Source organism: Macrobrachium nipponense, chromosome 35 (genome assembly GCF_015104395.2).
Source record: "Macrobrachium nipponense isolate FS-2020 chromosome 35, ASM1510439v2, whole genome shotgun sequence".
Lineage (NCBI taxonomy): Eukaryota > Metazoa > Arthropoda > Malacostraca > Decapoda > Palaemonidae > Macrobrachium > Macrobrachium nipponense.
The window spans coordinates 6,156,597-6,182,101 of NC_061096.1; the positions used below are offsets into that span (position 1 = coordinate 6,156,597).

The 25,505-nt window shown below is 40.3% G+C and overlaps 1 protein-coding gene across 1 annotated transcript in view; it reads right to left on the minus strand.

Annotated features, from left to right (window-relative positions):
* Positions 1-25,505, minus strand: part of LOC135208406 (mucin-5AC-like) — a 229,572-nt gene that overhangs the window by 157,662 nt on the left and 46,405 nt on the right. Inside the window, exon 2 of the mRNA XM_064240541.1 lies at positions 1,354-1,381. Within this exon, the coding sequence (XP_064096611.1) occupies positions 1,354-1,364 (11 nt within the window). The 5' untranslated portion in view covers positions 1,365-1,381. The remainder of the gene's footprint in view (positions 1-1,353; positions 1,382-25,505) is intronic.

A 25,505-nucleotide genomic window follows, 5' to 3' on the forward strand; every position in this document is an offset into this window, starting at 1 on the left:
TGAGAGAAAAATGACTGAAAACAACAGGAAGTTATGTTGGCACGTAGCTAAGAAGAATTTGTGATTACAGGAATATATGAAAGCCAGGCTATATTCCAAATTACTATTTAAGAAACAATGAAAAAGGAATTAATGGTTAAAATAAAGTAACTTTGCTACAATTAAATATCTAAATATAAAGCATTCCAATATCTTCAGTGACTCCCATTGCATTATTGACATCAACGTCATCATTTAAAATCTTCTATACAGTCCATAATACATGGCGTCGCCTTCTCTGCTCCTCTAACTTGGAACATATACATCACAAAGCTAACACATTGGCAGACCGCCACCCTGCAATAGGAACTTGCCTGTCAGATATGTATGACCTATCCGTAATCTACAGGGACTTCTCAAAACCACGATTGCTTGGTAGAGATGATGATGTTTTTGAAAGTTTTAGGTAAAGAACACTTTCTCATCGCCTGCATTGCCCAGTGCGGTGAAAACGGTGGATTGAACGAAGTCCGCCCACGCTCTTCCCCACTGACAAAAAGATCAAAGTTAACCTGATTTCTGGTGACAAGCACAACCACATCAGAATATTCCAGCTAGACAAAACGCAATTCACATCATAACATAAGAAAGACTGAAGCTACGACGTACAAACTAATGAAGTGAATCCTTATCGTCGATCCAACGACGATTGCACCATCTGAGTGGCGGCGGCACTGGGAGCCGACTTCTACGAAGACCCCGAGCGCCGCTTCCATCTGGCTCGATTACCCGAAGCGCTTGACACAAGTTTTTGAGGCCGACAATTTTCCATTAACCTGACAAATACTGAACTTCAAGGCATTTATGACGATACCGCAGTGAATCCCTAAGATCTCAAAATACTGATGATTCGGGATCAGAATGCGTGAATGTGGGAAACGCGTCTATCTAAGGCTTGAACAATGATACAATGGTACCCTTTTACTGAGCCTGCTTCAAAGAAATACAGTTTGAATCACTGCAACACCAGGATGTTTGGCCGTTCCTCCCGATCCACATTTTAATCGCAAGATAATTCATATATTCACAGTAAGGAAAATTACATAAATATGGATTGTTTGACTCCTAAATATTTACACGAAGAAATTTTTCATTCATATAAATGGGAAAGTCGTCTCTCAAAATCACTTTTACATTAACATTTTTCATAACAAAAGAATACCAAATATACAATTGTCTAGGTAGTCCTTTGCATGATTTTCCCGTTACAAAAAAAATCATAATTACAAGCGGCTTGTTCATCACTCTCAATATTGTTTCGCTTAATATATTGCCGTAAATAAACATTGGACAAAACAATTAACATTTACTCACTTTTCATCCATGGGAATAGCTGTCACACCTGTGGAAGAACGAAACTCACATCAGTTTTTGGAAATATGCCTACAGGAATAATTGTTAACAACAGTTCAATACAAATTACATCTGTAAATACGATTGTAGCTATTAAGCATAAAAAATGTTAGTCATCAGTTATTTTTCCTTCAGGAAATCTTCCTAATCAACTTGATCACAACATGTAATAAACAATATGGTTACATGTGTATATATTTGTATATATATATATATATATATATATATATATATATATCATATATATATATATATATATATATATATATATATATTGTGTATATATATACAATATATATGTAAGTATTTACTAATAAAAATATGGAATGTCAGTCCATATATATAAAAGTCTAAAACTAAAGAGGTCAACCAGATTGCTTGCAGGAATGTGATCAGACTAGAGACGCTAAAGATGACGTATACAATAAGTATGTAGGCTAAGTTGACATGCCGTCATCTGTGGTCATTCATTTGTTTGAAACAGTCCAAGCTCCCTGCTTGAGACAACTACCGCCTACGTGATCTGTAGCGTGTCTCATTTTGATTGTGTGTTCGTATGAAACTATGTCATTTGGATTGTATGTTCATATGTTCGAACTACTGTCTGTTCCTTCATAACTTGTAACAGAGATGGTAGACAAGCAGAACAGAGTTAGCTATCGTCATTAGAAGACCTGTACCTCTTTACCTAAGCTTTATCATGTAGAGGAATAGGATTAGCCATCATCATTGGCAGAAGCGATCAAGCTATCGTTATTAGAAGACTTGTACAATCATATCTGATCTTCACCATGTAAAACTTCAGAAGAATATATAATTTTTTATACTTAGTGTTTTCTACAAGAACCTCACCGAACCATGAGTTTAACATCGTCGTAAAGATAATACCGACTTCGTAAGTGATCTACAAAACCCCAGACACTCCATTGAAGATGGAAGTGCAATACCAACCGACTTAGCGTATAGATTATCGCTAGTCTAACATTACCTCATAGGGCGCCTTATCATACAAGGCACAAAGCCTAATATTGGTGGCCAGCGTACCAGAAGAACTCTACAACGTCCTACGAAGAAAAACCAGAATAATAAATCATGTATCATAAGAAGTCAACGACGACGGAAGCAGCAGATTCTTCAAGCAATCTAGTATCATCGTTAGTGAGCGACTTCAGAAAACAATAAGAACTCTTCAACGACGACGAAAGCAACAGATTCTTCAACCAACTTAGTATCATCGTTTAGTGAATAACTTCAAGAAACAAAACCGACGTGTCCTTTTCCTACGGCAACGGAAACTTCGTCTCTCATTAGAATCATTCAAGAAAACATCATTAGTGAGCGTTTCCGGCACTGCAAGAAACAAACCGAACGCGTCTGCAGCATCGGATTTCAAGGGCTTCGAATCATCGAAACAACGCGCACGGGGGAAACTGAAGCCAAACCAGGTCATCCGCTAAATAGAGAAGGAGGACCAAGGCGTGTGTCGTTATCGGAACACCGTGACTTCCCACAAAAGCAAGTCTAAGTACAATTTTTTATTCATTTGGAGTAACTTTGAGTGTTTCCTTTGCAGGTCGAATTTCGTTATTCCTGTGCTGGAACTGAAGTTACGAGACATTCTTAATCTTACTTTTTTACAGAAATTATCTACATCATTGAGATTTCGCTACTGCGAGTTTTTTTTATCTTTGAGTGTCTGTTTCCAGAAGTTCTACTGAAATATCATAATCATATACTATGTTAATTTATCATTTTGGGTGATTATTAATCCCTTACGTAACAAATCATATTAAACAGTGAATATGCGTTTACGCAGTGGACGTCTGTATTTATACAGATGCATGGATAGGGTCGTTAAGCACCGTAGTGATTAGAAAACACACAAAAAAACAAGTGGAACACCTGTACAAATCTATATAAATTAGAGGTAACACTATTTCGGGTCATGACAATAAATGCTCCTTTGCAAGTCCCGATCGCAGTTTTAGCCTTGAGTTTTTTGAGTTATATAAAATATCGAACCTCAATGACTCAACTTAACTTTAAAAAATATGGCTGGATTGCAAGGAATAACATGTCTGTAAAAAACTTTCATCAGGCTAAATGCGCTGACCAGGATCCCTCACTATTTCAAATTTTAGCAAAGAATGAAGTACAAACAGTTAATATGGAATGCAGTAGTGATAACTTGTCTTATTAGTAATCGCTCAGTTCCTAATAGTTCGTCATTCATTGCTTTATACGTAACCAGCAACATAATGCTAAAAACACACAATATGTTGCCGATGGTAATAAAGAGAAGGATCCTAATTATTACAAAAAGAAATAGAAACAGTAGCCCGTTCAGAATCAAACAAGCAAACTCGGTGACTGTGTCACCTAGTCAAGCGGTCAAGGTCAGTCAAAACTGCCGACGTTTTCAAAGCAAAGCAAATTCCACACAATAAGCGACTCTAGCAGAGTGGGGAAAAGCGATGTTGGATCATACATCCCAAATACCTTTTTAAAATTAAAAAGGAATTTCCCTATGCATCACACGACCGTATAAAGTAATCAGAGCAGGTTTTCGTTTTTTTTTTTTAATACATAAGTTATTATGAGTAGTACTGGATTAAGCCCGACGGTACGCGCCGTAAAAATTAGAATATCTTATTATTCCTTTAGTACAATTAATTACCAGTATTTACGGACTCACCGTCTGTTATTCGAACTTCCCTAATGAGAAGTCCGGATAAGCGAGCGTTTACAGATACCTCTATAGTTATAAAAAACGTTTGATCGTGTGTAGTGTAATTGTAAGATCCATCTAGGGGGTTGTATACAAAATATTATCTTACATCCTGCAAAATAAGGCGTGTTTATCAAAGGAAAAATCCTATAAACCTTCAAACATATTAAAAAATCCGTTTGAACAAAAATGAGACAGTTAATCAAAATAATAACTTATATAAAGGAACTATACATTTGTCTCATAAATCGTAACATTGTTCAAATGACCCAACAGAATTCTCCCACAACCACAGTCGCACTTTGCACGCAAAATCTCGAGAAGCATGCACCCTCGAATGTCTTAGTGCGTGTAAAAAGACTTTGCTGGGAAATGAAATTTTTTTTAATCCTTTCCCGACACTCTGAAATATAACGATTCCGCGAACAAAGCCCTAAAAGTAATATATCGTGGATACGGAAGTTATAAATATCGCATTTTTTATTGTTGCTAATTTTTAATCACGCCCAACCGGTCGTGGATGAATCTCTCTGATAATCTATCTAAAGTAATATCCGTAAAGTCATTCAAGCAGAGGTGATTCAGCAGAATTTTTTTTTTTATTTTCTACCTGAATACCAGGAAGTTTCTCCACTAGCGAGTGATCTCTGGGAGAAAAAACGGATGTCATTGAAAACAAAATACGGTCTAAGGACAAACATAAAGCTATATACGTACCTTCGTAGAACCCCAATGAAACTTCAAAATAGAGATAAATGACGAAGTTGAAAAATGTTAGTAATAGGAGCCATTAGGAAATCAAATAAGCCCATATAATTTTTCCCTCAAACGTCATGCCATAAAAGATCGGACTTGGCGTATCTGCGTAGATTTCTGTCGCTTAAACAAGGAAACGACTCCCGATAGTTTCCAGTGCGATGTACCGACGACATCTTATCTCTGTTAGGTTAGAATAAATTTTTTTTTCACCAACTTGGACTTACTTTAAAAGCTTTTACCAGATACCATTACCTAAGTGATTGTACCTCATACTCCGTTTTCAGCACACTCAGGGGACATTATCAATTTTTTACGTATGCCTCCAGCTTACGTTGCGCCCCAATTACAATATAGTGTTTGGAGACTTTTAGGGGATAACCTACATGCCTATATGGATGATCTTGTAATCTTTTCTAATACCTTAGAAGTACATTCACATAAAGTAGAGCTAGTGCTACAGAGACAAAGACAAATAATCTCAGAGTAAAATATCTAAATGTGAGTTTTTTTAAAAACCGAACATGTTATCTAGGTTTTATGTGTCTGGTCAAGGTCTTAAAGTAGTCCAAGGCAATAAGGTGTCGGCTATTCATAACTTCCGGTACCTATTAACGTAAAAGGGGGATACAGCACTTTTGCGCTGTAGTGGGTATTACAATCGTATGTAAATATGTAACTCTTCAATCATGACAGCTCCTTTAACAGATCTTACGAAGAAGAGCGTAGATTTATTATGGTCTGAAAAGCATCAACAGGCGTTCGATATCTTAAAAGCGGAAAATGCAGCTTACCTAACTTAAAAATCCCTGATTTAAATAAGGAATTTTTTTTTATTGCAACAGACGCCTCAGACCAAGGGGGTAAGAGGGATTACTACTTCAGCAATATGATAAACAGTTCTTTCCTATAGCTTTTTATTCATGTAAACTAAGCCCTCTGAAAGTAAATATGCAGTAATAGGCAAGGAAGGGCTAGGTATCTTTAACTCACTAGTACATTTTAAGTTCATAATCTATGGCTATCCTGATAAAGTCCTTACTGAACATGAGTCCTTTACCGAGTTTTTCAAAGGCTTTAATCACAGTCCAAAAAGGAACTCGGTGACAAATGATCATTCAGGTCTTTGGAGCCAAGATAAGATATCTACCTGGAAAGCAAAAACAACTTATCATAGCTGACGCATTATCCCGCAATCCCGCACCATACAGCAAAGAACCATTAATTAGACTAAAAGATATAGAAACATCCGTGCCTATTGTTAAAAACCGTATCTAAACAAGAAAATTCCTTAACCCAAGAGACCCCGCGAGCATTGAATATCTGGGTGGTCGGAGCAGAAACTGTTACAAACTGAACAAAGCAAGTGTCAACAGACATAACCCAAACAATAAACACGTTCGCAACGGAAACAGAGTCAGCAGCAATAAACACCAAACAATAAACACTTCGAAACGGAAACAGGGTCAGTGGCTTTAGGCAAAAAAAAAAAACAAAAAAAAAAAAACAAATTAAAACACTTCGAGCAGAAACCCTAAAGCAAAAGTATATTTAAAGTATGTGTATCAGAATAATGTAATCAAATGTAATATTATATGTAGGTCTGTGACGAGGAAAACCCGAAGAAAAAAACACAGCGGATGACTAACGACCAGGTATTAGTAATAATCTCTTTCATACCAATCGTCATAAACTGGTTGCATTCCGTCATCCCAGGTTCCCTACTATGTCCACAGAAAGCCAAATCCATGTTTTACTGGCCTACAATGCTTACAGATATAAAAAGCACATAACTGATTGTAACACGTGTCATGAAAACAAGGGACACACTAAGACACCTGTCAGTTAAGGGCCTATCCTGTGCCAAATCAATCCTTGAAAGAGTATACGTAGAATTATTAACAGAATTACGAGTCTGACAGAGGGAATAAACACTTCTTAGTGTTAATAGTTCCTTGACACGTTATATAGAATTAATAACACCAAAAAACAAACACCGCAATTGAGTGCGTTGGGAATATTTATGAGTGCTAAATCAGTAAATATGGAATTCAACACATAATAATCTGTGACTCGGGTGGTGTAAATCAATAATAATCTCCTTAACACGTGTGAATTCCTTTCCATTAAGAAAAAAACCAATAATATATTTTATCCACCCAGAGTCAATCGGTTTGGTAGAATAACGGATAATTAAATAGGAAAATGTCAATGTCTTACGAGTTACAACTCGTGATATTGGATCCGAACTGGATTATAGCGGTTCTCGCGGTTTTAAATACCTTTATCATTTCATATCTAGTATCTATAGAATTGATACCGCAAGTAGCCTTATACGGTACGCCGCTAGGACGCTTTTCCAAAACATTATTCAAGACCAAACCATGAATTTATCAAAATTATAATTCTATTTATAAAAAAAAATATATAAATAATAAATATAAAAAAAAAATAAGATAAATATGGATACAAGTGGAGTCAATATAATACACTCCGTAAGTAAGTCGGAAGGGTTACAAATTATAATAAAAAAGGAATCACGATAAAATCAATAAGCAAAAAACGTAACCATAGATATTAAATATCCAAATATATATGCGTAAAGATTTGAACTCTAACTTAACGCTTTAGTAATGACAAATAAGCTAAAAGTTCAACACAATATCCAAAATCTACTGACATATTGTCTGTCCCCGGTGATTTATATTCGTAGTCAATGAAAAAAAAAATTAAATAAATAAATAAATAAATAAATAATAATAAATAAAATAAATAAAATAAAATAAAAGAGATTTTAAAGTCAGGAAGTCTAGAAGTGAAAATGTTATCTATGAAATAATCCTATATGAATCTTATACAGGGCTAATAATATATAGAATTTGTATAGGAAACCTTTTTCATCAGTTTGAATAAAGGAATATTTAATTTAACATAATTACAATTATGCAGATTTCCAGCATGAAACTAATATATTGTTCAATTTTGGTACTGTTTTTTTTTCAGACATTCTTCTCATGTGGGTCGAGTATTAAAAAACGAAAAATTTATCCTAAAGTCGTATCTCTTACAGCAAGTAACGTAACTCTTAGCTGGCTGAGAGCAATCTCCTGCAAGTGACGACGTCATCATTGCCGTATCAGCATTTGTTCCTTTTAACCTCAATAATCTGCTTACACAGGCTTCATCTCGCGATTGCAAAGCAGGTTGCTGGAGAAAGGATGCTTAGCCCGAACTCTCATGGGCAAGGCAGACGTTAGGTACAAATGTCTATCCGTATGCGCAATGCAACTTTAGCTAAGGAGTTGCAATCATTTTAAAATTAATAACAAAATAAGCAAATAGAATTTCTATAACAACAAAATGAATAAATTTTTTTTTCTGAACCTCATAGACATTTAGAAGTATCAAGATATGTATATATGAAACTATTTACTTGCAACATTAGCCTATTACAATCAAGTAAAACATTCATGGGAAAATGTCACATTTTCTTGGAAAACCCAAAGTTTATATAGAAATTAGGTTACATAGTGGGTTTTTTTCGTTGCATCTCCTACCTTATTAATAAAGTTTAAAAATTAACCTCAGAGGATGCGCACGAGAAAATTGAATATTAAACTTTTGTTAGGGCACATAGAATCATGATTAATATTCTCTTTGACTCTTATGTTGCCTGGCAATCTTACAAATAGCTCCGTTTTCCACTTCTTTGTCTAGTAACTTACTACCAGTAATATCGAATTTCTTTGAGATTTGTATTGATATCTGTTTATTTGTTTATAATTATGGATATTTTTACAGTCATCATAGACCTGGATAGTTCACTCATTGTTAATGCCATGGATAAAAAAGTTTGTACAGCGGACTCTTTTTGAATTCCAAATATCAGCGAATTCATGTGGGGTTAAGTCTGGTCTAAATGGCTCTCCCTCCCCTGTATTTGGATGTTGTCTGAATTTATTTACTTTGCCCTTGTGACAAGTATAATTTCACTTGCAGGCTGATTAATGGAACCTGGTTACAGTATCCTGCAGTACGAGAGTTTTCACATCGCAACTTCAAAAAAATCGTTCGTCGCAGCGGACGACTACAGTCAAGTAACAACCGCCTACAATGTGAAAAGGGAAATTTCATGGACTTCTTCGACCGACACCGGTATCTCGTCGTTAATCTCGTTTTTAATGCGGAATGCTCGGCTACTGTCGGAAATCGACTACAAAAAGGGACATACTTCGACAATTACGACCCGAAAGGATATTTCAAACTCTACTTTGCCTGGTGGCGAAGGACTCGTGCTGGGATGATCTATTCATCGCGCAACGTAATCGTGTAGCTTAGGATGCAGAGAATAAGTATGAGCGCAAAATGGAACGTTGGACCCGCCCAGGCAAATTTTCCCCTTGTTTTTAACCATTGAAAAGGAAAGGCCGTTTCATTTGGCTAAAGGTGGTTGTCTGGAACTGTGTAATGGACGAAAAGTTGTTCGAAAGCTAGTTAAAAGTGAAGTAGTATAACCTCGGTCATGTATCCTATATATATAATTGATCATAAATAACAGAGTCGAAATATATTCTTGCGTGTACGCAATAGGAATCTCTTTATATAAATGATCATAAATAACAGAATCTAAATATATCTTTGCGTGTACGCAATAGGAATTTTTCTATTTAAAGTGCACATATTAATCATAATTATTATGAATCCATATACATATGTATAAACAAACAAATCAGGTAGCCTATAATCAATCAGTTACCTTTTACCTTAACAATATCCGCAGAATGATAATACACAGTTAGCATAAAAAAGCAACCGAATCCAATCAGCATAAACATTAATAATTTTATCAATTTCATATATGAAATTTTTTATCAGTTTAAAACATATGATTTTTATCATGTTAATCTTCATTCTATGCAATTGTCAGAGTACATTAGTATTTTCTGTAGCATATGTATCTTAATGAGATGAAGTGAAAAACTGTATCATTATATATCACGTGATCACTATTATTTACCAATATCATTGTTTTATATTTTATTACTTGAATCAATTCATGTACACAATGAATTTTTATTTACTTATATATATATATATTCACATAGTGTCTGTATCACACTCCTATAAGTCAAATGCAAGTCAAGTTTGAGTAATATTCAGTAGTTGGTTTTGGTAGCTGACCGAGCTGATGTAAGTGTTTACAAAATAAAAATATGGAATGTCAGTCCATATATATAAAAGTCTAAAACTAAAGAGGTCAACCAGATTGCTTGCAGGAATGTGATCAGACTAGAGACGCTAAAGATGACGTATACAATAAGTATGTAGGCTAAGTTGACATGCCGTCATCTGTGGTCATTCATTTGTTTTGAAACAGTCCAAGCTCCCGCTTGAGACAACTACCGCCTACGTGATCTGTAGCGTGTCTCATTTTTGATTTGTGTGTTCGTATGAAACTATGTCATTTGGATTGTATGTTCATATGTTCGAACTACTGTCTGTTCCTTCATAACTTGTAACAGAGATGGTAGACAAGCAGAACAGAGTTAGCTATCGTCATTAGAAGACCTGTACCTCTTTACCTAAGCTTTATCATGTAGAGGAATAGGATTAGCCATCATCATTGGCAGAAGCGATCAAGCTATCGTTATTAGAAGACTTGTACAATCATATCTGATCTTCACCATGTAAAACTTCAGAAGAATATATAATTTTTTATACTTAGTGTTTTCTACAAGAACCTCACCGAACCATGAGTTTAACACATCGTCATAAAGATAATACCGACTTCGTAAGTGATCTACAAAACCCCAGACACTCCATTGAAGATGGAAGTGCAATACCAACCGACTTAGCGTATAGATTATCTTTAGTCTAACATTACCTCATAGGGCGCCTTATCATACAAGGCACAAAGCCTAATATATATATATATATATATATTATATATATATATATATATATATATATATATATATATATATTGGCATATACTATATATATATATGTATGTATGTATACCGTGACATTTTTTATATATTCTTAATTTCATGCAACGAATTTCGTTTAATATCCAATTCACTTACATCCAAGATTCGAACCAATGCCTGATTTAGAACCGATAGACAGAGACCTAGACAACCCGACATTCAAGGTAGTGTGTGTGTGTGTGTGTGTGTGTGTGTGTGTGTGTGTGTGTGTGTGTGTGTGTGTGTGTGTGTGTGTGTGTGTGTGTGTGTGAATTCAATAACTTAATCTGAAAAATTACGTATTCCTAGTGATAAGATTGAAGGGTTGACAATTTCTGGGATAGAAAAAAAAAATGGATGCATATTATAAAGAGAAATGATCTCCTTTACAGTCATGTATTACCACAGGGAAAGGGAATTAGCACCATATCCATTATTCAAATGCCTCTCGAACTACACCTTAAAAAGGTAGAATTATTTACTGAAATTCTGATATATATATATATATATATATATATATTATATATATATTATATCTATATATATATATAGATATATATATATATAGTAATATAATCTATCTTATATATATTATAATAATATATATATTTCTAAATGGGAACACATTTCCATGGTGATTTGAGAGAATGATTGTCTCTATATAAGATGATACTCATCTTGAGAATCTTAAGGAATTCCAAAGATAAAACCAACCTTTCAGAAGACGGAACGAAAAATTCGCAGATCATGCAGCCAACGAGTTGATGAAAAGTGAGACAGATCCGAGATGTACCAACTAGGAAGTCAGAGCTGAAGACCAAGGAACAAATAAAGAGGAAATTATGGTCTGCATAATATATTAACTCACATACGATCATTCCATTTCACAGATTTCAAAGCTATACTGTGATGTCATATATTTCGATTCTCTAGCTTCTGTTAAAAACAAAAAGTGATGTTTATAATATACTGAATATGATAACATAAATAATTAGCCAAACATTAGTCATTGGAAAATAAGAGGGGACGAGTTTTACTGGAAAATGAACGAACCATGAAATTCTTTAGAAAAATGGAAATGATGAGCTGAGGCCGAGAGCAATGGATGAACTTGATACGGAATTTATTAAGACTCAATAGTACAGAGTGAAAATTAAATTTGGCTTAAAAAGGCGGTACTGAGGATCTACAGACATATATGTATGTATGTAATTAACTAATTATATTAAATAATATGTGTATTCAAATGGTTCTCAATAATTTTTTGGTGGTTTGGGGCTGATAGTTTAAAACCCTTATCACAGGATATCATCAACTAACATTATCATCATGAACCATCCTTTGTCACTATAAAGGCACCACTGCGTCGATATCAAGAGGAGAATTCAGCATACTCACTCCTACTCATTCAATCAGCTAAGCATGCAGGTAAATAACTTACAAAACTAAAGTAGCAGACGTTAGCTACCGCAAAATTTACACCGTCACTGTAGCTACAGTAATAACAACAGCGGTAGTAGTATTTGTCTCATTATCCTGACTGGCACCATTTGTCGTCGCAATCGTAACTGCAACTACCACTACTTAACAATAAAACTGTTACTCAAAATCTCATTTTTATATCTGTCAGAAAACAATTTTTTCCCCTACTAATGGAATGGAATACAGAATTAAGGCCAAGTCCTAGCACTCGGACCTATGAGGTCATCCAGCGCTGAGAGGGAAATTGATGAAAATGTTTCAAAGGTGTAACAAGAGGAAAACTTAGCAGTTGCCCTATAAAACAATTGTTAGGAGAGGGTGGATAGCGAGATGGAAGAAAGGTAATATTAATGTAGGTACAGTAAAAGGAATGAAAGAGGTTGCAGCTACAGGTCGAAGGGACGCTATAAAGAACCATAAGTAATGCATGAAGTGCGATACTTTCCTACGGGATTTCCCTTGCTACGACTCAACTATTGATAAATCTTTGTTCGTGTAAACTGTTCACGAAGCGTAAAATATTTCTGGAATGAAGGCCAGCTGTGCTTGTTTTTATCATTCTTTTTGAAGTTTTCTGTTGTTAAAACCGTTTCTTGGAAAACCATTCGTCAATAACTTCCAGTCTATAAGTAACTGCCTGATTGGTTGGTTTACTTATGCACACACCCCAACAGCAAAGTTACTTGTCAAGGCATCGCATGACTTTGCACACCAGTTTCCATAATTACACTAATCAGTCCAACCTTTAGTTAACTTTGAAATATTATCACAACAGGTATCAGTAGCTACTAAAGACTGGCTCGTTTTTGTAGTATACATTACAATGAGACTATTTTTTTTAAGTAGTACCTTATATGTCATATCGACACTGCAGAAAGCACTGTTCTATGGAATAAAGTTCCTATTTTTCTTTTTACCATTCAATAAATTTCAGTAGTCCTTTAATTATTGTATTTTATTACTATTTTTCATGTGCTTGAAAATTTTATAATTTTATTAAGAAAATAAATATATTAACATGTGTGATTTATATAACTTTTTCATGATACAAAAGCATAAACTATGAGTCTATTTCACAACACTAATTTCAAATATTTATTTGTTAATATCAGAGATATTAGTTGTAAAATCTTTTTGTAACTCAGGTTTCATTTTCGAAACATATATAGTATCCAGACAACAAGGAATATATATCCAGACAACTATCCTTGTTTGGAACATACCCATAGAGAAAGTAAGTAACTTGCAATTAACGCAATAGCAGTGTTTCTATTTTCAATTGATTTTGCTGCTCTGTAATATCAAAGTAATCGCCAGAATTTATACATTGTACATTGCTTTAAAACCGAATGAAAACCACCTGACAGCAGCTTCTTATTCTCTGCATAAGTAAAAATTGTGCACTTACATCTTATTACATTGCACTGATCATTTTGATATCTCTTTCGTTGTTAACTATCGAGACTTCTTTGTCGATGACGTTTCATGAATGTATCTACGCACAAACACGATAGTCTCAGTTTTTATATATGTACTAATGACATTTTTCGAAACATTTCTCCATCTTAGCACCGGATAACTTTTCTACCACAGCAGTTTCCTTCGTTAAAATACATGTCTCTCGTTTATGTCTGGGATGTTTGGTGACGAAGACGCTCTTATTATCGTTTATGCCTGGGATGCCTTTGGGATGAATGTTTTCTTTCTATCGTTTGTCTGGGATGTCCTTGAGGTGAATGCTTTCTTAATATAGATTAACTCTGAGATGCCTTATTGATGAATATTTTCTTAATGTTGATAACGTCTGGGATGCCTATTTGATGAATGCTTTCTTAATATCGATTAACGTCTGGGATGCCTATTTGATGAGTTCTTTCTTAACATCGATTAACGTCTGGGATGCCTATTTGATGAGTTCTTTCTTAACATCGATTAACGTCTGGGATGCCTATTTGATGAGTTCTTTCTTAACATCGATTAACATCTGGGATGCCTATTTGATGAGTTCTTTCTTAACATCGATTAACGTCTGGGATGCCTATTTGATGAGTTCTTTCTTAACATCGATTAACGTCTGGGATGCGTATTTGATGAGTTCTTTCTTAACATCGATTAACGTCTGGGATGCCTATTTGATGAGTTCTTTCTTAACATCGATAAACGTCTGGGATGCCTATTTGATGAGTTCTTTCTTAACATCGATTAACGTCTGGGATGCCTATTTGATTTCTTTCTTTCTTAACATCGATTAACGTCTGGGATGCCTATTTGATGAGTTCTTTCTTAACATCGATTAACATCTGGGATGTCTATTTGAAGAGTTCTTTCTTAACATCGATTAACGTCTGGGATGCCTATTTGATGAAGGCTTTCTTGATATCGATTAACGTCTGGGTTGCCTATTTGATGAGTGCTTTCTTAACATCGATTAACGTCTGGGATGCCTATTTGATGAGTGCTTTCTTAATATCGATTAACGTCTGGGATGCCTATTTGATGAGTGCTTTCTTAATATCGATTAACGTCTGGGATGCCTATTTGATGAATGCTTTCTTAACATCGATTAACGTCTAGGTTGCCTATTTGATGAGTGCTTTCTTAATATCGATTAATGTCTGGGTTGCCTTATTGATGAGTGCTTCTTAATATCGATTAACGTCTGGGATGCCTTATTAATGAATATTTTCTTAATGTCAATCACGTATATAATATATATATTATACATTATATTGTGTATATATATACACAGGGTGTAACACGAGTTCATGCAAATATTTCGAGAAATTTAAGAAAAGGCTATTCTGAGCAGAAAATGTTCTACAGACATACGACTCATGTTAAGGCATCGTTTATCGGTGAGATGAATTTTTAAAATAACCGGTGCTGCCCTCGGCCAACATGGCGTACGATGTCTGAGTAGTCTGGGAGAAAGAAGGGGGGTTGTGGGTGGGGGGGGGGGAGGATGTTCCGAGTAGTCAGGGAGAAAGGGGTTGGAGAGGTGGAGAGGAGAGTTGATGAAGTGCATTAGGCAACTGGATCGCTAGTCTTATAATTATGAGTTTTTTCTCGTAGGTTTTAGAAAAATGTAACATTAAAGTCCCTTCAATTAGTAAATGTTCTGTGAACAGACTTCACTGAATTCTAATTTTAATGATTAGCTTTACGTATCAAGAAAGTAGTGTAAATGTCACGGAATTGTTGAGTCAGGACTAGGCCTATGCTGAATGAGTGATAATGACAGTAATCCAGATGGCGAGGGAATGCAGGTAGGGAGGTTACTGCACTTTGAACAACTTCGGCTTTTTTTCTCTTTCGATTACCGCATGAAAATACGTAGTGTTGTAACTTTTTTTCAGGAAAGAATGAAGAAAGTTAATTTTCCATGCTCCCATTCTTTTCAGTCTGACAGAGACGAAAGCTATTTTTTTAAAGTGTGTTTTTCCCTTCGACTGGTATAACGATGAATACTTTTGATGGAGAACGAGAGATTATTGAAAATAAGTTTTAAATCTTTGATCGGTGTTTAATGAATAGGCCTACCTTTGATGAGGGGGGGATTTCGTTCGGCTTCCTTTTCATCCCTTTATCGGATTCCAGCGAATACCATTGACGGAGAGGGTGAATCTGACACTTGTAACCAGAAGACGCTCTTGGCGGAAAAGGGAGGCTCTTTAGCGTAACAAGTGAAGTAATCAGCTCCATCTTCTCCCCATATCCATGAACTCGTGTTACACCTTGTATATGTGACTTTATCTGCGCCAATAAAATCCACTTACATAGCAGAAGAAAGAACTACTACTATAGCAGCTACTGCAACAGCCCTTTACTACTACTACTACTACTACAAGTACCACAAATACTCCTACCATTTCCCCACAGCCGATACAGAAATTGTAAAGTAGTATTGGAACTTTTATCACATAATTAGTCGGCGCATGTGCTGTTTTAAATTACACCACATATAGTAAGTATTCAAATCCTCTAGTTGTATGTATAAGGAGAGGGAAAATACAACTCTCCAATGAATTTTTGAAAACACGATTTGATTCGGAGTTAAGAATACCCAAGAGGCCTTTTTTCATGAATTATTTATGAAAAAAAAATGGTCTTGTTCCATATTGCATTTAAATTAAACTCATTCTACGTGAAACGAAAGGCAATCAAAGCCAAACTAAACAGAAAACTCAAATGAGCTTCTACATTTTTATGTATACCGGTTAGGATGTTTAAAACAGCTGTCGCCAACCGGTGGTCCACAGACCAGAGTAAATTTTGATGGTCCGCTGAAAAATTGGGGACATTATTCAAATTTTTATGCTTTCTTAATCCTCGTCAGGCAACCCTGATACAAATTGCACAGAGGACAGAGCGTCCAGTGCTGCCAATCTTGCTTTATTAATGCTAGATATGACAATTTGTCCAAAATTGCATTTTTCCTAACTATACAAACCTGAGGTCCTTTTACAATAGGAAGGTACTAGCGGCAGCTGGATAGGTCGTAAGCTTTCGAACAAGGGGTTCGGTAGTTAACTGCTTGTCCGACAGGCGCGCGCGCGCGACTGGTAGGTAAACAAATCACTTTTGCTTTTGGCCCAAGCAAAAACTGCAGAGTGAGGGGTGGCATGAGGTGGGGCTATGTGTAAAAGGACCTCAGGTTTGTATAGTTAGGAAAAATGCAATTTTGGACAAATTGTCATTTGTTCCGACACGGCATACAAACCTTCGGTCCTTTTACAATAGGAAGACTCACTTCTTGGTGGGAGGAATCTGAGTCTTTTGTGAACAGACTGGTGTTCGCCCAACCTTGGAATGCCTCCCTGGTCGTAAGAGCGAGGGAGGGATCCAAGCCTCTGTCCGATTGATCGGGGTGTGCACCGCAGGATCAATGGTCAGACCTCTGGACCAAGTACTAAGAGAGAGGCAAGCGTATCTCTTCGTACCAGCAAACAAGAACAAGTTCCTATTTGCAAGAGGCAACATAACGTTATGGTTTGTCTCTTGTGGCATCCACTTCCCCCCCCTTGTAGGAGGAAGTGGTGGATATTCGCTCCCATCCCTAGTGAAAGGGATAGGATGGGGCTCTGTCGAGTAGCTCACCGCATCTCGTCCTTATACAGCAAGGTGATGACCGTATCCCCCTACCCACAGGTAGAGGGGTAGAAAAAGATAGGAAGAGAAGCCAGTCACTCTCTCATTCACTTATCTATTCTTACAGTCACACCAGGACTCGATGCTGTTCAGCCTGCTAGGGTCTGGTTGTTAGCTAGACAACGTGTTGAGCAGCCACCACGGGTCCTAAGGAAAACGATCCAAGGACCTGTGGGCAATATCCAAAAGGTAGAAGGAGGTGCCAGTGGTCTGGTTGTACCAGACCCCTGCCTTCAGTACCTGCGCCACGGAGAAGTTCTTGTGTAACTCGAGGGAGTGTACTTCTAGGTCATCTTGGTGCTGACGAAGAGTCTTCAACACTCAGCCTGGGATGTCGAGTTTCTTCAGAAAGCGCGGTCGCGCTTTCACAGGACAAAGCAGCATCTCCTTCGCATCGAAGGCGGTGAAGTCCATTAGGGAGGGGATTGTGAAGGACTCTAACCGATCGTCAGGAACCGAAGGGTTCAGAGTCTTCGCTACGAATTCGGTACGAAATCGAGCGTCACGAATCCCCATCCCCTGGATGCTTGACTTCGCAGGAAAAGTCATGCAATTACCTCAGAGGAAAAGAAGGGAATGGTCGTATGACCTATCCCTCTTCTCGACTTCGGTGATGTCCTGTACCCATACTGGTCTATCCGTCTGCCGCGACGTTGTTGTTCTCGGTAGTGGATAGGACACCGACACTCAATGGTGGGTGTCGATGGTATGGGTACTGTGACAAGCCGTTAGGACGAAGAAAAGATTGTTATGGAACAACCGAACTAAGTCCACAGCGAAGTTCGTAACAGACTTGGGCGCTCTGACAGCTGCCTACTGACTGCGTTCGGTAGGAGGCAAGTTGTCCAAGCACCCGAGCAAGTCACGTGACCTTCGCCTTAAAAGGGTTATGCCAAGAGACTAAACAAATAATTTGTTCGTCACCGATGCCAGAAGGCAAGGTGATGACTCTCTTAAGGCATGTGCCCAACAGGCGAAAGTCAATTGCCTTCTAGAGACCGAGGTCCTTGATGGCAAGATATCTCATAGTATAGTTTGATTCTCGGGTAAGGAGAAAACAACACTATGTGACGTTGAAGACGAAGGTGTACAGAAAATGCAACCTACGTCTTCACAGCTGAACCGAGAGAGGATTCTCAAGATTCTGAACCTGTGCTACAAAGACTGAGAACGCTAACCGCTATTGATTGCTGTCCGGTGAGGATCGTAGTTGCAATAAAAGCGGAGCGCTTCCAGTAATGAAGACAGGGAACTACTGCCTGAAGAACTGCTTCTCATGGGCTGAACATTTGGAAGTAGAGCTGTCAGGTCGGAGAGTAGGCGATGTCTTCTGACATATCTGTTAATTCGGGGCGAGCAATGAAATTGCACACCTACGAATACGAGATATTTTGAAGACAAACTCAGATGTCTGCAAAAATCATTCGCATTATCGCAGTGCGATGCAGCGGTTGACTAGTACAGACTTCTGTTACCGTGCGGTAAACAGAAAGATGAAAGAGTCCAAGAGATATCTCTGTTGAAAATTCTCGCAATGTCGAAGGCGATGAAAATCGAGCGTCACAGCAGTAGATGGTCCTTCATTATTGCGAGAATCCCCGTTAATCAGAGACCTAAGTCCATGATTGTTGGGCAGAGATACGGTTCGGTAGTCAATCCAACCAGGGGAGAGAGAGACGTAACCGACCGTGCATCTCCGAGACCTAGCTGATACTGAGCCGCTATCAGGCAGTTCAATACGCAGTAGCTCTCGGTGACTCGTCATCCTGAGTTGCCAGGTAATCCATTATTCCACGAAGGAATGCGTTCGGCTAGAACCATCGAGCATAAAGAATACGCTCGAGCAATTATATTTAACCGAAACGGATTTCGGTAAATACAAAAGCTGATTTGGTGTTGTCATGACAATACCAAGTATCTAAAATCGAAACTGATAACTGCTGGGAGGTTGCAGGCAACCCCGAGTTGCAGTTCAATTAAGATACAATTCGTCTCGGTCACAAACCGTAGAGTTAACTACGGTATGCGCCTACCCCACGGACAATTCAACTGTTAAAGAATCATGTCGCGAGGGTAATATACGTAGTATATTTGTAGGTTCTGTACCACGACCTCCATCCTAAAATCTTTTCCCTCGAGGAATGAGAATAAGGATTGGAGATCGACCGCCTTCGTTCTCTAGTCAAGAGAGTGAAGGAGAAGTCTTTCCCAAAGGAAAGCTTCAATGGTGAACAGAATACCGAAGACGATAGTTCAAGCCAAACTGGAAGTTCCCGTCCGTTCTTCTCTATTCCAGGTTAAGCGCCTACTGTGAGATACTCTTCTTTCAGCAGCAGTCTTCTTCCAAATGCTAGAAATTACAGGAATTCGAGCATAAGCGAGGTTCCCGATTATCGTGTAACAATTATCGGGGATTCTCGCTCACTTTGGACCGTGGTCTCTGCCTAAGTGTTTGGAGATCGTAAAAAACTCGAACACTCTTGAGTGCGCTAGAAATTCCGTAGAATTCTAAGCACTCTGCGAAACCCCCCACCGAATTCGTCAAACGATATCGGCTGGTGGTCCTCTCGATTCCCGTAGAAATCGAGAAAGGGGCAGGATCCCTCCTCAATGACCGGGGCTTACGTCAGGTAGGACCCGAAGGTCCCCCCGGTAGCGCAGCCCCTAACGTGGGATCTTACAGAGAAATCTCTGTAGGATCCCTCCCCTTTCCCTCGTAGCCGTAAGGAGAGAGGGAATGGGGGAGGAATTGGATACTGGCTCGCCTTCCCAGCGGAACTAGCAGTTGGAGAAGAAAAGGAGCAGCCATCGCCTTACGGCGATGGCCTCTCAGAGCCTGGGAAAACGTATCGTCAGGAGAAAACGTTTCCCGAGGAGGGTTACGAACTCATACTGTAGGTAAGTGTCTGCCGCCACTGTGAACGTTGTCTGGGTGGGGCTGATCGACACCTGACAGGAGAGAGCCGATACCGCTCCGACTCATTCCAGTCCTCGTCGAGGTCGAAACCTCAGGAGGACCGAAGGGGTATTTAAATACGGTGTCCGAAGACACGTAGAAACGCCTCTGTCGCAGTAGAGGAGGTGAAGTAGCTTGTTCGACCGGCCAGAACTGAGAGAGCCTTCTTGTCCGGAGACGAGAGACTACCTGGTTCAACACAGTCGGCAAGCTCCGATCGCGGCAGACCCACCGTCGATTTGGGTTCCCTCTCGGGCCCCAAAACGACTCGAGCCGAGACGTGGCTCTGCTGGTGGAAGCGGCGATCCTTCCCCGAGGTCATTGTGCTGACGAATCAGCGCCGTAACCTCGGCAAAGTTCCTCTGGATCTCGGAAGTCACAGCATCTTGCAGAGTGGGACCGTTAAGCCCTTCGAACAAGAGCATATTCCGAGAACCTTCCTCCTAAGAAGGGGGGGGAACAGCGACAGCCCTCTCGGTCTTCCCCATCCACTTGCGCATACGTCCTGGCCGGTCCAAGAACCGTGCCTGGCACGTAGGGCGTCGTGGTGGGATCATGAGGGGCGCACCCCTCACGATCACGTCCTCAATACCTCGCTCCTCCCGGTGTAACCCGAGGAGGTTGAAGGTACGGGAGAGGCAGACCTGACGCTCCCTCGTTGCTCGCTGGCAGAACCAGCAGGCTTGGAGGGCTGCAGGCGATCGTCAACCCGCGGTGGCGATCGAGCTGCAGGCCTGGTCGAACCGTCTCGCTGTGGAGAACGGCTGGACTGAGCACAGCGGCCCCGATCTCGAGTGTCAGAAGAGCTGGCGGTGCTGGTTGCCGTACCCGGTCGCTTTCTGTGAGAGCGACGGTCAGGCGACCTGCAGGCTCCACTGTCACAGTGAGACCGGTGCTTGTCCTCACGGCACGTCACGTCGCTGGTTCCAGCCGTGGCTGGCACCGGCGAACGGGAGGACCTCTTCCCAGCCTCAGCCCGTGGTCGGTCGTGGACCGTCACGTCCCCGGGTAGCCAGCTGTTCGCCGCGAGAGTGAGAGCTGGTCTGGTGAGAGTCGCATGAGCGGCTGTCACCAGTCTTCCGCCCCGTGCCGTGAACCTGACGCTGAGCGGACTCAGAGGTCTGGTTCCTGGCTGCACGGTCGCTGGTAGACGACCGTACACTCGGTACCTCCCGCGAACGAGAGGCCGAGACGGACCCTGATGCAGTGGCAGAACCACTGACACCAGGCGAGGAAGTACCGGTGTTAGCCGGTACCCCTCTGGTCCCCGTAGTCTTCTTCCTTGCGGAAGAAGAGACGGGCCCCGCTCCCGAAGGAGCAGGAGGACCAGCGGAAGGACCCAACCTCCCGTCCCACCGAGGTGAGACGGGTCCCCGAGAAGCTCCCGAGGGAGACTTCTTAGGAGGGAGGAGGCAACCTTCTTCTTCCTCGGCTGTGAAGCCTTAGAAGTCGAAGGGGAAGAGGCGGCAGCCGACGACGATGAAGATGAAGACGACGACGACGACACCTTCCTCCTCTTCTTCGTCAGCTTCCTCAGGACAGACGTAAGATCTGCTATCCAGGGCGGAGCCGGGGCTGCTGTAGCCGAAGCCACAGGGCCCGGACGCACCTGTACAGACAGACCAAAGTCTGGGGTAGTACCACCACGAACCGGGACGACATCAGCAGGTATGGGCATCTCAGGAACAGCAGGCACAGCCAGCACAGCATCGGTAGGGACAGCCAGCGCAGCAACGGCAGGGACAGCCAGCGCCAGCAACGGCAGGGACAGCCAGGCCAGCAGCAACTGCATGGACAGTCAACCCAGAATCGGCAGGTACGGCAGGTAGCCCACCGGAAACACAGGAAGTGGAGCAGCAGCCAGCAACATCCTGGTACCGGCGGCAGGTCCAGGGGCGAGCTCTAGGGCAGCGGAAGTGTGGTCGCTGCAGCGCGGCAACCACGAGCGGCGGCGGCACGCCCCCCTCTCGGTACGGCGAACGGCACTTCACAGCGGCTGTAGGCAAGACTGTTACCACGTGAGGCGAGTAAACCAGGTGAGGAGGGACGTCGTCACCTGGTTGCGTGGTCACCACTCCATGGGTGACCGCGTGTAGGCCCAGACATAGAACCGCAGCCCCTGGACACTAGCACGCCCTGCAAATGGTAAGGACGCCCATACCTCACCAAGGTCCACCCTCGTGGCAGTAGCACCTGCGGAAATAACAGTAGTAGCGATTAGTGGGGGGAAGTCCCCTCGCGCGGGGGGGTGAGCCCTCTCCGAACGAGTGGAAGACCTAATACAATTGTACATCGGGCACCGAGCGCCCTCCCCCGCGCTCGACGGATCGGGCGAGGAGAAGAACGCCGATAACCTCCCCCCCCCCCCCAAGGGGAAGGGCCATCTGTGGGAGCTGAGCGGGTGGGGGTTTCTCGTTCCCCACCCCCGCACAGTACCCATGTACCCAACAACAATATAAGAGCCCGAGAGCAATCGTGCCATCGGCCCGAATGCAAGGGCATAAGGATCAATTCCCTGACTGAGCGGAACTTGAACCAAATAAATATTGATGCAATCAATAATAAGGAATAAAATGAAAATGCATCTTGCATTACGATTCACTTCACAATGAATAAGGGCTCGGATCGAGCGCATTTGCGCCCTCGGTACCGAGCGCAAGGGTAAAAGGATCCATTCCTTACCTTTATGGATCAAGGTTTATGGAAACCTTGATCCATAATGAATTGATGCAATCAAAAAATATATGAAAATGAAAAGAATACTGCGCTTGCGATTTCACTTCATACAAATAAAAAAGGGGAAGGATCAATTCCCGGGAAATAGCGGAAACATTGATCCCAGTAAACAATGCAATCTCAATAAAAAATGAAAATGAAAAAGAACTGCACTTGCGATTTCACTTCATTCAAAATAAAAAGGGGAAAGGATCAATTTCCGGGTAAGCTCGGAAACTGATCCAAAATGAGTATTGCTACAATCAAAATAATATATGAAAATGAAAAAGAATACTGTACTTGCGATTCCACTTCCATACTGAATAAGTTTTTCCAACCCAAATATACGCTCGGAGCGAGCGCTCCCGCCCTCGGCACCGAGCATACACAATACGAGGATCATTTCTGGGAAAATGAATTCCCGCACTTACGCCCTTCAGTCCCGGCACTCGGGTAATCGGAGGGCGTGGTGAAACCAAGATCCTTTAATTCACAATTGAATTCAATGGGAATAAATATGAAATGATTGTACTTACAATTCAGTTTCACTAGATAAATAGAAAAAGAAAAACACAATCATGCGAAAGCAACGACGATGAAGCGGGCAGAGAGCGATGATACACGTCCACACGCCAGCAGGCCGAAAGCAAAAGTGGTTTGTTTACCTACCAGTCGCGCGCGCGCGCCTGTCGGACAAGCAGTTAACTACCGAACCCCTTGTTCGAAAGCTTACGACCTATCCAGCTGCCGCTAGTACCTTCCTATTGTAAAAGGACCGAAGGTTTGTATGCCGTGTCGGAACAAGTAGTATTTTAGGGCGAATTAGCATTAAAAAATTGGATTTAGCATTTAACAGAAGAAGATTTAGCATTTAGCAGAAGAAAAAAGAGCATTAACTAACAGCATTATTACTTACAGTAATTTAAACATTATGAATATGAATTCATCATAACGTAATATATACATCATATAACTGCGTTTACTTTTTTTAAATTTCATATTAGTGGTCCAGCAAATTTAGAATTATACATTTAGTGGTCGGTGAAGTTCGAAAGGTTGGCGACCGCTGATCTAAAACAGTCGCACGCAGCTGGATCTCTGAGCAAAATCTCGGAATGCATTAAGCTGGTATCACACTAGTCATTTCTTGCTCGTGGTTTTGGCCAGCATCCAGCCGATGCTCGCGAGCAAAAGTGTTGTATCGTCACACTCGGACCTCGTGGTTTCGAGGAGCCGTAGGAAAAAGTAAACAAAACTGATCATCTGATATCATCATGGCGCCCAGAAATTGTCGGACTGTTGCAAGATGCGCTGCAGTGGTTTATTTCTCGGAAACTTACGTGAATGCAAGAGTAACAAAAAACGTTTGTGGGTTCAAGAGTGGCTCAGGAGAGTACGTCCTATCAGCAGCAGCCATCTTGTTTGTTTACACTATGCTGTGGCTCGCGGCTCGTGCTGGCTGCTTTCCGTCCTGTTCGGAAGCAAGAATCTCGAGCTAAAAGCTCCCGGTTTTTCATTCTCGCAAAAGGTAGCTACCGGCGATACTTTTTACTCATAAGACTCAGTCACGCGCCAATAGGATTTTAAAACTAGTACTAGGCAATTAAATAAAAAGATATTGAAGACAAATACGCTCGGAAATAAATGACTGGTCTAGGGATATGGGAAAAAAAACTAATTAACGATGCACTGATACTCCAGTCTGTAACAACACAAGCTCTATTGTTGGAATATAACAAAACTTTGGGTCTCGAATTTTCTCAAAACTATTACTCGTAACATTAACAAATATTGAAAGACAGCATTTGTTAATGATAGTCCAACTGATAGTCCAACTGAGCTGGGTGCAAAAAAGGTGCAGAGCTGGGTGCAAAAGGGGTGCAGAGCTGGGTGCAAAAGGGGTGCAGAGGGTGCAAAAGGGGTGCAGTCTGGAAAAATTCAGTACATAACACTGTACCTACAAATAAATAAATAATATAATAAATAATAATAATGGTACGGATGCATTTCCTTCTTTATATATTTAGTTACCGGTTCTCGGTTTTATCTTTTAATATTTTACGCAAGGGATAGCTACTTAGCTCTATTGCTGTTCTCGATGTATTGAAATTGTCGCTTGTTAAAACGTTTATGTCACAAAGCCTAGTATTTACAGTGTAAATATTTACCCTAGTTCTTACCTTCTCTTTCCTAAATTTAGGCAGTTCGTTTTGGCTGTATGAAGTAAAAGAGCTATTTAAAAAAAACGACATATCACTAACGATCTACCACATAGTAAATTGTCACACGTGACGTGTGAAGACGAGACCCCAAACAAGAATGAAACTTGACTGGCACAGGAAATTCCTACCACCCGAAC